The following is a 16,870-nucleotide window of genomic DNA, read 5'->3' as shown; positions in this document are numbered from 1 at the left end:
TGGGTGGATGGATTGTGTCATGGTAAATATTTTATCATTGTAGAAGCATATCCTTGATGGATAGACCAACTCTAGTTAAACGTAGTCTATGGCTGTGGTATTCATCTGATGCAACAGTGAACGAATATTCCTCGCAAGTCTTTCGATAAAACGCATACGATTTGCAGAGGACTAGTAGGTGGGATGCAGTGTAAGGTAATTAATATTACCACACACGGAGAAAGGGTTCTGCACGCTACTGGGCCAAACGATGCTCCGCGCGTATAATTGATGTGTATAGACATTACGAACGCACGCGTTGCATGTGTATAATACGACGGTGACCACTCGTGTTAGGTATTGAGGCGGAACGAACCACGGTTACCGTTTTATATGTACACACGCGCGCGCACAGACATACACGCACGCACATTCAAGCACATTGGCCGCTAATCCTATTCGAATCGGTCGCAGGAAAACTTTCAAATGCTTCGTCAATTATTGTTTCGTTTGTAACAGGAGAACTTCATTCGGACGGGCAGTGCAGTGCAGTGTTCGGGCGCGTTTAACGAGTTTACCATTACATGAGAAACATACAAACATACTATGTCAGATAATTGTTTTGTTTTGGTCTATTCGAAGTAGGATGTAAGCACGCACGCATTTGATATACACGTACAAACGACGACAAATACCGACGACAAAAAGTGGCAGATACTTCCAACCAACCACGGAATCAGCAGTTGTAAAATAATAATTCGTGAGATACTTAAATCATAGTTGTTTATAATACAGTTTAGAAACGTAGATATATGTATAATATACGAGTAGCTATATCCTATATACTACTTGTACCACCTCTATATTATATAGTGAAGCGTTGTCAGTGGCGTATCCAGAATTTTTTTTTTTTTTTGGGGGGGGGGGGGGGGCAAAAAATGTTACATTATATTTTTTTGAATTTTGTGTATTTTTATTATAATCCAGAGATAATAATCATACATTAAACACTGTATTACTATTTTAATACACTGATTATAAAAGTTAAAATATTTAAATATTTATCTATTTTTTAAAAAAAAAAATTATAAATGTATATTTAATTTTTGTATTGATTTTTTAGCAAGTTCATCCATAAAATTATTAATATCTATGTTAATATCGCGATGAATATTTAGTAAGGCTAAACCATTTAAACGTATTTGTCTAGATGAATTTCTTAAATAAGTTTTCAAATGACGATGTGTTGAAAACGACCGTTTTCCCGTGACAGTAGACACTGGAAGTGTTATGAATGTTTGAAGAAGTTTAAATATTACTGAATAAACATCTGGACAAGTTTGGAAGTATAATTCAATAGCATATTTGTACTTGAGTTCGGAAAATGTTAAATTTGAATATTTAGTGTACTACAAATCTAATTCTTCGTTTAATATATGATTATTTAATTTTGAATCAGTACATTCATTAATTATATCTTGATATATTTCTACTAATTAATTATACCTTTAATCTCGTCAGGTATTTTCATTTCTATCTTAGGTAAAATACAATTAAAATTATTCAAAACAGTCCTGTGTGATATAAATCTATCGTTCAATTGTTTTAGAAAATTATCTATAAAAGGTATGAATACTGAGACTCTCAAAAAATATTCTAGATTAAAAGTTTCGGGGGATGGGGTTTTAACTTCCCCCTGGATACGCTACTGAGCATTGTTAACTTAAACTTCAATATTTAAGAGTATACCGTAACACTGTAAATCTATTTAGTATAATAGTGTGTTAATATATTATATTATTAGTTTGATTTATCGTTAGTAATAAAATTGTGCCCTGTAAGGTTCAGCAGTTGGCTGAGGTGTTTAGCTTTTAAGACCAATGGTTTTTGAAAAACAATTCCGAGTGAAGTTCGATTGATTGTTTACAATTTATCAATACAATGTATTATACAATATATTAAATTGTATATATACATATACAATGTCACAGTACATTTTAGACAATAATTATCCTTACGTCAAATCGATCAAAGATGTTTAATTTTCAAAAATTGGTTTCAGTTGGAGACTAAAATAAATAATACAGAGCGAAACAAGCAGATTAAACTACTCTAAATTTGATCTAAAACTAATTAATATTTGTTAATAATTATAAATCATATTATAATTCAGTGGTGCCCAACCCGCGGCCTACGGGCCACATGTGGCCTACGAAGGTTAGGTATTCAATGCGGCCCGTTATAATTTTTTTTTAAATAAAACAAAATATCAAAAAAAAATTTAAATTATTATTAAGAAACAATACGTTATTTACTTATCCATAATTTGAATTATTATGCATTGTTTATGGAACAGTACATTTAAACTAAAATTCACGTATAAAAAAAATCAATGAATCATAGTTTACAAAATACTATTCTACAATATGATGAAGATTGTGTACGAGTTATATAATGAATATATATTTAATAGGTAGCTATTGTTTAAGAAAATCATCGTATAAAACTTTTAAGAAAATGTAAAAAAAAAAAACCTTGTGTAAACAATTTTAAATCAAATCTTTTAAACTGCTAACATAACGTAAATTAGCTTAATCAATCTTGTTAGACGAAATTCCATATTATTTCCATATAACTCCTTAAAAATAGAAAATAAGTACCTCGAATTGGATCTTATATGTAATATAATAAATTACCCAAAAAATTACCTGCATTAATCAACCGAACATTTCATAATGTCTTCATTAAATTAATTAAAAAAATAAAAAACATATGCAATAACTATATTATTAATACATTTATATCACATGCAAGATGATTTATTGTGTAATTTAAAATTATTAAGTACTCTTAATACATAATCTTAGATCATATTATGATTGACACCAATTAATAGATAAATTGTTTTTCTCGTTCTATTTCTAAAGCTACTAATGCAGAATACAATATGTGTATTATAAATTTAACAACGTTTTTATAATATTTTCAATGCTATTAAAAGTAATGAAAGTATGTTTTCTAGTTGTTTTCGAAACAATATAAGAATCATTAATATTCGAAATATAAAGATACAAAATGTATAAGTGTAGTGACGATAATTTAGGAACCTATAAATAGTAATAATATACACAATTTTGACTGGTTTTCATACATGTAAATATGCTACCAGACTAGAGCAGTACCTATATAGGTAAGATACAATATAGATGCCTACCCCTTGGACTTTTTTCACATTCATTATATAATATATGGGTAAAAAATTATATTATTTGCGACAAACATATATATGCATTGTCGTATATTGGGTATTGGGTATATGACCTCTATTAATCGATAATTGCTCTAGCCTAGGATCAAAATGATTGGGTGTAAGTGTATAATCAAACATTTTGATAGTGTATTTCCGATCCAAGTCCTTAGCTAAACTATGAACTTAAACTAAGATTATTATCGAATATTATATTGAAACTCAAATCTAGTTGATAAATAATTAATTAACGAAATTAATTTTCGTACGCATATTAAAAAATTAATAATGCCAGGGATTAATTTACAACTATTTATATTTTCATCACATTATTTTTAAATACGATTTTTTTAAAAATGTATTAAATTTTGTTTTCGAGCATTTTTAAACAGAAATTTCAAGATATAACACGTGAGTTTAAAAGAGCATACTAATCAAATTAATGTATACTCTGTAAGTATACATTCATTTTTAGTCATTAAAATATTTAACAAATTCAATATATGCCAATATGTATACGTATATTGTATATCTACTATGTGTAACATTACATTAATATTGATATTATTCGTACTTTTATCTTTGACGGTCCACTCTAATATAATTTTTTACCAAAATGGCCAGCCGAGGAAAAAAGGTTGATCATCACTGCTATAAATTATACATTCTGGTATTGTATTATCCTTATCGTTCATATTGTAATTAGATTTGATGGGGAATTTCAATTCCTTTTTTTATTTTTAAACTTCTTCATTGTATGATATCTTGAAGATTGCGTCATTATTACATGACCTTTACTTTTCATTTTAATTATTCATTTAACATCAATTATAGTTGAAAATTCTACAATTCATAGTTCACAATTGAATTGATTGTTTTACATATTATCATATACATACTTTCGGTTAGTATTATTTTTCAATTTATTAATAAAAATAAATGTTGAGCCTAATTAACTAGATTAATTTTATAACGATTCAAGAATCCAAGATTTAGGTGAGAAATTGAATATTATATTCTCATTTTTTTTTTTTTTTTTTTTTTTTTAATAAGGAGAAACAGCATTAAAATACAATTATGGTGAACTATTAGATAATTGTATGGTAATAATAAATTATTACATTTAAAAACGATTCTAAGTGGTACATACTACTTGGTTCATTTTTAAAATTTTTATGGTTTAAAAACAGCTTAAACAATCTTTGAAAATGATTTTAAAATGCTGAAATTATTTTTGTACAATCTGTGTTAAATTTAAGATCAATTAATAGAAACGAAATTACCTAAAATGTAAACAGTTTTGCAATTACTCAAGAAATTTAAAAACACATAGTTATAATAAAATTATTTGCTTACTCAGAATTCAAGAACAATTTACATTTTATGTGACCAAGGTACCAGGGACTGGAACCTTGATGTTTTTATCGGTTCTGGTTCTGGTTCTTATAAAATTAAACAATTCGGTTGCGGTTCTTAAATAATACAACATTTCGGTTCCAATTCTTAGATATTTAAGTTACGTAAAAAAAATTTCAAGTTGAGAAAATTAAAAATTCGTTTAAAACAATAATTTTGTCAATTTAAAGTTGTAATTGACTTTACATACAATGATTGTTTTTTAAAAATTTAATTGTAACCATTAATGTGTTATTACTCATTAATAAATTATTTAAATTTTCTAATTTTTTTTTACCGTAATCCATTAACAAAAATTAAAGTGTCTAAAAATTAATTATTCAAATAGTAAAAAAAACGACATTTTTAACAACATTTTTTTCACTTTTTTTATTGTGCATGAACATGTTTTACAGGTTGATTGGTCTTTTATTTTACTATAGCTAAAATATTTATGAACTATTGAAGTTGACAGACGACCTATTTTTCAAAAATAATAGATGCATTTATTATTAAAAATATTATAGACTTTCTTTAATTCTTCCTGCAGTTACTACACCAGTCACCAAATGTACACAAAAAAACAGACCTGATAGTCATAGTGCATACTGCATAGAAATGATCGTGATGTGTAGTATTTTGAACGTGGAGGAGTAGTTTATCGCGTGGTGTCGGTTACTGTCGTGCTAAATATAAAATATTTTTTTCAATAAAATGGGAAATTGATATATTATACCACATGATGTTTATCTGACTCTTGTATGAATCTTATATTATTGGGGTTATTATTATTATTATTATTATTAAGGTCTCGGCTGTCGGCACACTGCGTATTTTCGCTATTTATCAGAACCTGTTGTGTTTTTAAGTTCGTTTTGTATACGTACGCTCGTATGTATAAAATACAAAAATTACAAGAAATATAATTATCAAATCATTAGGCCGTGTTCTCAACAAAAGAAACTGTCAACGGCTATACAATAGCAATGCGACTGTAATTTCAGTTGAGTTACCTTTATGTTCTCATAAAAAAAAACTGAAAATAAACTTAATTTACCTTTAACTTATACCTATCAATTGCATATTAATTATTATTGTTTTAATTTTATTTATTTAAGTATAATATGATGTATTTAATATTATAAGTATGTCGAATACATCGAATACTCGAATGTAAAAAATAAATTAGTTATTATTTCGTAATAAAAAGGACATCATTGACTTACTAGAATTATTTGTTGTAATTGAAATTTCATTCCACTTTTATATCTTATCGGGTGTAATTATATGATTTTATTTCATAAAGACATATATGACTTTCTATAAATTGTATAAAAGTCACATTTTTTTTTTTGTTCGTTTGCCACTTTAAATAAATAATTAAAAAATATAATATTGTACCTTACTAAAATAAACTATGATACAGTAACCACGAGCAACTGGTGGAAAGAGACTGTCATGTCGAGTTGCTTAAAAATAGTTTTTAAACAGTTGAGTTGCTTTACAGTTGTGTTGCTGCAGGTGAAAACATGTCGATTTAATAACACATGTTGCGTCGCGTCGAAGTTGCGTTACCATCGCAGGCACGTAGCTAAAAGAGGGCCAGGGTGTGCCTGGCCCACCCTAATATGTGTCCGGCCTTAGGCCGGCCCACCTAAAGTATTAAGAGGGGCTCATTATTATATGATTGCTTTTAATTTTTACCAAATTTTTAATATTGCCTAAATATGACGCAAATAAAACCAAATACATTGGGTTTTAATTATAATCTAAGTAATGGAACTTGTAACTAAATTTAAACGATTGATTAGGAAATAATTGCTATTTATAGCTAAATACCGGTACTATACTACAATGTCAAGTTGTTCTTATCATATCTAGACAGTGACTACTGTATACTTGTATGTCTATTTTTAAAATAATTTGAGGGAGGGTATTGTCATTATATTGATTCATATAGAAATATAGAATTATATTATGGTCTCCGATTGGGTACTTACATTCACATTCAGCGCATGTCGCACTTATGCTAACATCACCTGCGTTAATATTTGTACAATTTATAGTATTTATACATTTTATCTTATATATTTAATATTTAAATTAATTTTAAAATGGCACCTCTCAGTGGATGTGCCAAAAGAAAACTAAAATTACAAAGAGAAGAACAAAATGATAAAATATGGTGTTATTAGATTATATACATATATATTTGTAGTAATGATACGCTGATAACCAGTGGCGTAAATTCGATCTTGCTCTGGGGAGGGAGGAGGTTAACAAAAATAATCGTTATCTTTTTTTTTTTCGTTGCACAGATAAATAAGATAAATAACTGCTATAAATAGATATTATTTTATACAACTTTTTTACCAATTTACAATTTACTTTTACATTACAGTAAATTAATAGCTATTGGAATATAAAAACAGCATAGTTAACAAAACTTTTCAAACACCTATCATTATAATTAATTAATTATCATAATATTTGTATAGTTGTATATTTTAAGTTCAAAGCATAATAATGAAACTAAAAATATATTACACGTCATCAGTAATGAAACAATTTTATTTTTTTTTTTTGGCCCTGGGGGGGTTTAAACCCGGAAAACCCCTCCGTATTTATGCCACTGCTGATAACTACCTTTTTATAATATAAAAAAGTCCTAGGAGGAGGGAGCCCACCTAACATTGGACCACCTAATGAATATTTTCTGATTACGTGCCTGTACCATCGACAGTTGCTTTGGTGAGAACACGGCCTTATATTTTTCCTAATAAAGATAAAAACAAAAAGTTCATGTTTATTGTTAAAATATTAGATAAATGGTTTTAGTTATATTTGCTTTAATTTTATAAAATCGAAAAACTCTGAAGAACCGTAAAGAACCAAAAATATTTTTAATTTTTTTAAATAGGTTCCGATTCCGGAACCGGTTCTTTCGATTCTGGTTCCAGTTCCTGGTAGGTACAATTGAATGTTCTATAATGCATTGACTTTTCTACATAATTTATTTTAGTTATAAATATAAAAAATTGCAATATTAGTTTGTATATAATACGTAAATACGTAAATACGTATAATTTATTTCTTCATGGTTTTATCAGAAAAGTTTTTCAAAAACATATTTGATGTCAAAATTAATTTAAATTTATTTCCTATTAAAAAATAAAACTTGATGATTTTGGTTTATTTAGAGAATTATGTTTTTTTAAATGTTAGAAATGTTAACGATTACGTATCTTGACAATTTATTGTATTTTAAATTTGTGCTAATTTACACATAAATTGTTTTATATTATATAATAAAAATATCAAGTTCAAATGTGTTGTTTTATTTGTAAATAAAACTTTTTTTTGGTTTTTTTAAATTATAAATTATGTTTTGAGTGAAAAAAAGCCGGTTATTAGTGACTCGTTTATAACTTAAAACATTAGAATGTAGTTCCACCTGGAACCTTAAATAACAATAATCCCAAATCATTTTTAATTTTTTAGGCAGTCATGGCTTTCATATACATTGGATACGCATTAATGATATTCAAATTATTAGTGATGTTATGGATGTCCAGCATAGGAGCTGAAAGTATTACGCAAGATTATCAACCATGCACCTTCAATCCTCTCTGTTCATGTACCAAGTCGTATGATAGCTTGGGCGAGGTACACTGTGTTGATGTATACTTTCCACGCATACCGCCAGCTATTAACCGATCTCGGTTGTCGACATTACATCTCAGGAACAATGATTTAGACAGCATAGAACCTTATTTCCTCGTAAACACCGGTAAATTATCCCCTCATTCGCTGTGTAATGTGTAACATTTTGCTGTTTAATATATGTGTAGGTACTTCCATTTCAAAGGGACCCATATGGTCGATCACAGTATTCGATATACAGCGATTTTTCGGTTGCTAGGTTGAAAAAAGTAATTTTCAGGTTTTCGGCGTTTTAGGGAGAGTAAACCTTCTTCCTTTATATCCGATGTTAATAAATTACATTAATTTAACTAGATTTTGAAACTTTGAGTTCATATTTTTTTAATTTCTCTTGTTTTTACTTCACAAGATTTTATATTCACATTTTTAAGAAAACTAGGTTTTTAAACTTTCAATTTCAAAATTACGTATAAAAGCGAGTTTTCAACATAAAAAGGTCCATAATGGCTCATTTTCTTGAAAATCCTGTCTAATTTATGAATATAGTTTTAACTCAATATCGACCAAATGGACCCTTTTGACAAGGAAGTACACATATGTGTATATAGTAATTATAGTTTATATATTGTCTACATTAATCATTAATTTATTTTAATTTAAAATTTGAAATTAATTAATTTAGGACTTTATAAGATGACAATCCAAGATAATCCATTGACGTATTTAAACGATGACTCTTTATATGGATTAGAGTATTCATTATGGGAATTGGAGTTGGTTGGTACACTTCTAACTTACGTTCCAACTAAGGCAATACGGATATTACAAAAATTAAAAATACTTAATCTATCGGGTATGTATTTAAACCTATTATTTGTTATATACATTATAAATGTGATATTATTATTATTATATATACATTGCAGGTAATCAAATATCTGAAATAAAGATGGGCGATTGGAATGGATTAGAAAAATCTTTAAAAGTTTTAAAACTTTCTAATAATGCACTCACATATTTACCTCACAGAGCTTTTGATAACCTCGGACTGTTAGAGAATCTTGATTTGTCTGGTAACATGATTTCGGAAATTCATATAAATGCATTTCAAGATGGTCCATTGACACTTTATAGACTTAATTTAGCTGATAATCTATTAAAGTTCATTCCTTATTTGCATTTATCTTCATCAGCAATGAAGCAAGTATAAAAAATACGTATAAAATAATTAGAAGTAATCAGTTACATTTTGTATATTAGGTTGATATTTAATTGTATTTAATGATAATTTGTAATTTGTATTATTTTAAATAGGAAATATTTAAATAAAATGTGATAACTTACGGTTAAATTACTGACACTTTACCAAACTAAAATTTCCAAGTTTATGAATTAAAATATTATTGTATTAATTTAAATACATAATATAACCAATAAAAAACGATAAATATTATATATATTTAATTCGTACAAATATGTATATCTATTATAGTATTTTAGTTGTAGACTAATGTGTTAATGATTAAAATTAAATATTAAGCTATAAAAATAGTGTGGATTTGTTAATTTTGGTCCATAATAGCTTTTTTAAAAAATTGAAATAATAAATGTTATAAAACAAATTTTTATACAGATTTTTGAAGTATTTGGATGTTAGTTACAATTTAATTGAAAGCACAAAAGGACCAATATCAACAGTATCACCTCGGGGTGCCCGACGCAAGTTTTTTTTAGACGAACTGCATTTAGAATACAATCATATAAAAACTTTAGAACAACATAGCTTACAACATTTTGAAGCTATAAACAAAACATATTTTGACGGTAACCCGATTACTCATATTCAAGTGAATACATATTTTATATATTTTTATAATTAATAGCATAGTAATAATATTTTTAATGTTAAAATTTAGATTTTTATTTTGTTTATAATAAGTAGAACTTATTATTTTAATTATATTTAATATTTTAATACATATATTAGAAAAAATTAATATTTTTTCAAATTTTAATTTCAAATACTTTTTAAATTAGAATTAATGCTAAGAATCAAATATCAAGGATTTAAATACAATTCCAATGTAAGACTATCAAAGATTTATGATATACTAAATAAATTGTTGTCTATTATACGCATAGGCGTGCCCAGACCTATATTTCAGGGGATTCCTACTTTACTACTACTCTATCTTCACCAAATGTGTAGACATATTTAATGACTTATAATGTATAAATAATTAAATAAGCATAACTTTAATTTTTTAATTTATTATTATGGAATATTAGTCCCAAAGAATATGTTTTGGGATGTCCTTAAATCTCGTATATTTTTCTCAGAAAGTTTCAATTATTTATGATTTGTATTTTTGTAGTCAATTGTAGCTATTATATCATAGCTACAGTAGCTATTATATTATATATCATAATAAGTTTTTACATGCAAATGTAGAACATTCTGTTTTATTTTTTCTATTACGAAACATAATTTATCTTTACCTAATATTTTTAAATAAATTACCTTTCATTTAAGCAACATCAGTTAAAATATATGCCCCTTACAATTAGGTTTAAATTGTAGGACCTCATTTACAATATTTGAGGGTGGGAGGAGGTTCCTAGACACACCCGGCATTACCCGTATGCTTGCATATGATTATATGAGTAATTAATGAATTTAATTTCGTTACTGTTTGAGTACTTTTGAAATATTATATCATATATCATATTTAGAATTTCATCTTATGTTGGTCAGTTAAAATAATGTTAGTGTTTTAGGATGGAGCATTTCAAAATACTAAGATTCGAGAACTATATATGATCGATTGCAACATTTATAATGTGTCAATGGAAGCATTTAAAGGCCTTGAAACATATTTACACACCTTGGACGTGTCGAATAATAATATAACAGAATTTCCTGTTTGGAAGTTACAGCAAAATTTTAACATGCTTATGAAATTGGGATTAAGAGACAACAAGATAAAACATTTATTTCCTATCCATGATGTGGAACCACTTAAAAATATGAAATCTAACGAAAAGAAAAAAATAAAAGATAAAGCTGTAGATCGTGAAGAAAACAGAGAAAATTCTAAGGAAAATGAGAATCATCACGAATTTTATTCTTTACAAGATTTTGATTTTTCTGGAATGAAAAATGGTCCATTTCAAATCAATTCTATTAACGGGTATGCAAAAATAGTTGTTTAACCAATAAAAAATGTAACCCATTTTGTTGTGTTTTAGTTTTAAATATCTTCGTCGTCTTTCTCTATCAAAAATGATAACATCTTCTTTAGAGCCAGATATGTTTGCGAACTTCACTATTGATATGGAAGAATTACAAATCACAGGATCAGATTTGAAAATAATTAGAGCACATGCGTTTAAGCATATTCACGGTTTAAAATATTTGGATTTGTCGGATAATATGATCAACGTATTGGACTCTGACGCATTTAAAGAGGTTTAAATAATTAAAATAATAATTATATTTATTTATATTATAATTTATTATAATTATGATAAATAATTTTAAAAATATTTTAATTAATTAAGTTAACTATTATATTTTTTTCTCTTAGATAGGACATTCATTACAATACCTCAAAATGTCACACGCTTTTGCGCCATCTTTTAAACTTATACCTGGAGATGCTTTTCGGTATCTATCTAATTTGAAGTACATGGAATTAAGTAATAATTATTTGCAATACCTTCGAGAATCTACATTTCTTTTTCAAACAAATCTGAGAACTTTAAAGCTTCAAGATTGTATGGTAGAATACTTACATAAAGGAACTTTTCAAGTAAATTTAATTATTTATTAAATCGTTAACATTTCTTATCAATTATGATAATTTTAGAGTACGAGCCATAGTCTTTTAGAAGAAATTTATTTGTCTTTTAATATGATAAAGAAAATTGAAGAAGGAACGTTTGACGATTTACAATCGTTAGGAAAAATTCATATAGATGAAAATCGAATTAATCGTATTGAAAAACATGCTTTTACCAACATGGAACGTTTACGATGGTTAATCTTAAGAGGAAATCAAATAGAAAAGTTAGATATAGAAGCATTTCAAAATTTACCATATTTACAAGAATTAGATTTAGCGTATAATCATATTAAAAATATGGATTTTACATTTTTAGATCAGGTATTTAAAATATAAATCATAAAACATAATATAGGAATAGGTATTTGATCAAACTACTTTACAGGTTGGTATGCTCTCATACTTCCGTATGAATGTTAGTCACAATCTTCTATCAAAATTATCTTCGAATTCCAATTTTTCAACCAAGGATTATTATATCCAATCAAATATTCGAGTAATTTTAATAACAATAAGTATGTTGAAGTTAGGGGCTAATCTACATTTTTTGCATAGGTCTTAGATATTTCATATAATAGTATTAAAAGCATTGAAGACAAATATTTTTCTCCAATGGAGTCAAGTTTAAGTTATTTACATATGTCTTTTAATAATATGTGGCAATTGTCCAGAAATGTATTTGGTAACTTATATAATCTTATTTGGCTGGATATTGGACATAATCATATTACTGAAGTGGGATTTGATTCGCTCAGAGGATCGAAAAAATTACAAGTTATCATTATGAACCATAATCATTTAGTGGATTTACCCAATGATTTATTTAAAGGATTTACCGAATTACGGTTGGCTGATTTTTCATACAACAAAATTAGGGTGTTACCGGATATGTTTTTCACTGAAGATAATTTGGAAGTATTAAATATGGCTCATAATGAATTGTCACGTATGCCAGTTTTGTCATTTGCCGTAAATTCAGCGAGTATTTTGTGTGACATGAACTTATCTTTCAATTCCATAACGGCATTGCCGGTTTTTGAAATGTTTTCTAGATTTAAAGTAAATTATTGTTAATGTAATTTTAATAGTATTTGTTATTATAATATAGTAGTTATTTAATTTTAGTCATTAAAACGATTAAATTTGGCTGGTAATCGTTTGGTACATTTAGAAGATTCAAACTTTGCGAGTTTAATCCACTTAACTTATTTGGACATAAGTCATAACAATGCTTTAGTTTTTGAAAACAGAGGTCGTATGTTCTTAGGTCTTGAACAGTCACTTCAACACCTTAAACTTAATAACGTATCTTTAACGTTCGTGAGTCATTTTTAGATTTTAATTTTTTTTTTTTTTTTTTAATGATACTATGTAATAAATATTTTTATTTTTCAGCTACCAGAATTATCATTACCTTCTCTACTAAACTTAGATTTATCGAGGAATCAAATATCAACTGTATCACCAGATAGAGCTTCTAATTTATCATCACTACGAAGTTTAGACTTGAGCCACAATGAGTTAATTGGATTTCCATCCATTATAATGAACTTACCAGAACTCAATTATCTTAATTTAGCTAATAATGATATCTACGATCTAAACAATAGCACTCTTAACATGGGTGTTCAAAAACTGATATCCTTAGATATAAGCTATCTGCCATTAGTATCATTCGAAGTTAGTCACTTTGTTTAGTTACAATTTGTTTTATTATTATTATGTATTGTTTTCAGACCGGCGCTTTAAACAAAATGGTATCATTACAAACGTTAGTAATTAGTACATTCGTTGGTATCAAGGATTTTAATATTCCCTCTGTGATTTCGGACATACATTCTTTAAGAAATTTAAATCTTAAAGTAAGTGTTGTTTTTAATAAATTGTTATATACATTTATACTTTTTTAGTAAATTCAATTGAAAAATATAACAATATAATGTGCTATTCTACCAAATGTGAAACAATTCAACTACATACATAGAATAAAATATTTTTATTTACAATATTTTTTTTTTAAATCATGTAATAACATAACATTTATTATTTAAACATTTTATTTTGAAATTCAACATTACATAATATTTTGTTTTTACTAATTTATATTGTATTTTATCCATCCTATTAATATTTTGTGTAATTTTAGGTGGATAAACTATCACGAATGGGCAAAGAATTTAATGGTCTATTTCCATATAAATTAAGAAACTTGACGATTAGCGGAAAAGCTTTACATGGATTAATATCAAATAACATATTTCAAGTAAATATAACTTTATTAATAGTTATATTTATGCTGTAGTTCATCAATATATCGATATGTTGATAATTCAGAAAACTGTTTTAGGGTCTGAGGTATCCAAATTTGAATTTAACAATTTTTAATACAAGCTTGGACATGATATCAGCTGATATTTTCCGACACATGGGGATTGTAAGAAATATTAGTATAGACATCAGAAATAATTCGTTGAAATCATTTGGAAATCCGTCCACTAGTTCTTTACCAAATCAACATGGCCAAACTTTTTTAACTTCATTGAAAGTATCTGGAAACCCATGGATCTGTGATTGCAATATCGGGTAATTATTTATTTTAATTGAAATAATATTATGTACATCAATACAGTAGAAATATTATTTTTCGTCAATTTATATCAAAATGCATAAAAATTGTTCTTTATTTAGTTATAAATTTATATATTTTTTCCCTTGCTATTATATACAAAATATATTAATATAAAACACATACCTATATTAATGTCTGCTATTGTTATACATATAATTTATGCAAATAAAAATGTATGCGTTCCACATATATAACTCCTATTTGCTTCAGTTGGTCTTTTAAAAAGGTTGGTAATCCTTTGTTTAAGGGATAATTTACTGTTTACAAATCAACTGTATTATTATCATTACACTTCTGTTATTAATAAAATAATAGAAATTATACTAACAAGATTTTGAAATATGAGTTACTATACTTAAATTAGTTAAATTTAATAGCTTTCTATATTTTAAAAAAATTTTTATATGTAGTTGGATGGAAGTTTGGCATCGTAAAAAACGTCAATTTTTGTGCAACCATGAAGACTCGTCACCAGCACCTTCAAATAGGTTTAGAGATATAGAACACTATTCGACCAGTAAATCTACGTGTCTCATCAGTGACGAGGATCTAAAACTAGCTACTTGTGCAGATAAGAAAAAACCACTAGCCGAAGCTTTTAAAAATGATATTGAATGTGGATGGGGAACTGCTAGCAAATATGAAGCGAAATTTACAATTGTTATTGCTTTAATAATGACATATATTCTAATATAATTTTCTTATTACCAATAATAGATAAATTTAACAAAAAACAATAAATTAAATAATATATTTTGTATGTGTACAATAATATAATAAATTGTCATTTATGAATAGTATTTAGATTACATTTTCAGAAAATAAAATACCAAAGAAAAACGTTATCATAAATTTAGTTTAATTGATTTTTGATAAAATTGTGAATTATAAAATTTGCTATTTTATATTTATTTTAATATTAGATTCTAATTTTAGGTGGTTAATAATTTTTTGATACTGTCTTAACATGAAATTCAAATGTTGCTTACTTCTTATTATGTACTTTATGGATGTTTTAGGTAAACTTAGTTTACTGTACAGGGTATATTAATCAATTATTCGACTTTTATCTGAATTCGTTAAGATATAAAAATAAAAAATGTATAACTATGGTATATTTAATCTGATAATTTCCATGATTGTTAAACATTACGTCAATTTTTAAATTTCATTCACGCATTTGATACTGGTTATGTATAATTTGTAGACTATTGAATGTATATTTTTTTGTCATACTTTCATAATTATTTGAATATTAACCAAGTAATTGAACTTTTTTTTAGCTTTCTGAACAATTTAAAAACTATTATAAAGTGAGTGTATCTACATAAAACGCTTCTTACATAATATCCCTTTTAAAATGTCATCATTTTAATAATATAGTTTATTAAACTAAGTTTAATAATAATAACTATTTTCAGACTTTATTTATAGACTAGAAAATATATTTTTTATGGTTTATCGAATAAATATTACATTTTAAAGCTTTAATTCATTATTTTAATTATTATAATGAATGTTTTCATTTATCCAGCTAAATGAAAATGTTAATATAATACAATAACAATATTTATAAATAATAACACTGTTATTTATGCTATTATATTTCCATATTTCTTTTAACAATGTGTAAGTTTAAATTGTCTATCCATTGTTTAGACTTATTAAACCTATATTATTTAATGCAATTTTCTTAAATATGTCTTTAAGCTTAGAATATATGTATAAATAATATGTATTATATTATATACATATATATAATATATTAACCTTACATAAACTGCCATCGTTCTGTTCATATTACATTTTTAAACAAATCGCTCACTTATTGTGCTAAAGCTTAATTTTATAATAAACTGTAATTATTTATTAAATTTAATATATGCAATCAGTATAAAAACTTACAAACTACGTTTTAAGAATATAATATTTGTTATTATGTTTGAATTTATGCATTGTATGATTTTTTTTACTATAAAATCGTATTTATTATTTTGAACGAGTAACATTTTATTTACACTTGTATTTTATTATTTAGAAATTGAAATTATAAATGTATACATAAGATAGTTCAACTAGAATCTGTTTTGTTGATTAGCTTGTATTTATTAA

At 26.2% G+C, this 16,870-nt stretch overlaps 1 protein-coding gene across 1 annotated transcript; it reads left to right on the top strand.

The window, feature by feature from the left end:
• Positions 1–322: 322 nt before the first annotated feature.
• On the top strand, positions 323–15,477 carry LOC112692130 (chaoptin-like). The gene is made up of 17 exons (XM_025566697.1): positions 323–739; positions 8,123–8,411; positions 8,967–9,137; positions 9,211–9,484; positions 9,918–10,131; positions 11,063–11,475; positions 11,534–11,753; positions 11,872–12,096; positions 12,154–12,450; positions 12,515–12,625; positions 12,685–13,188; positions 13,255–13,449; positions 13,525–13,809; positions 13,866–13,991; positions 14,276–14,392; positions 14,477–14,712; positions 15,169–15,477. Exons 2-17 carry the CDS (start codon positions 8,129–8,131, stop codon positions 15,452–15,454), a joined length of 3,957 nt encoding a protein of 1,318 aa, XP_025422482.1. The 5' UTR covers positions 323–739; positions 8,123–8,128; the 3' UTR covers positions 15,455–15,477.
• The last annotated feature ends 1,393 nt before the right edge of the window (positions 15,478–16,870 follow it).

The sequence above is a fragment of the Sipha flava genome, unplaced genomic scaffold, assembly GCF_003268045.1.
Source record: "Sipha flava isolate LNK unplaced genomic scaffold, YSA_version1 70_pilon_pilon, whole genome shotgun sequence".
In the NCBI taxonomy this organism is placed as follows: domain Eukaryota; kingdom Metazoa; phylum Arthropoda; class Insecta; order Hemiptera; family Aphididae; genus Sipha; species Sipha flava.
This window is presented reverse-complemented; position numbering and strand designations above follow the sequence as displayed.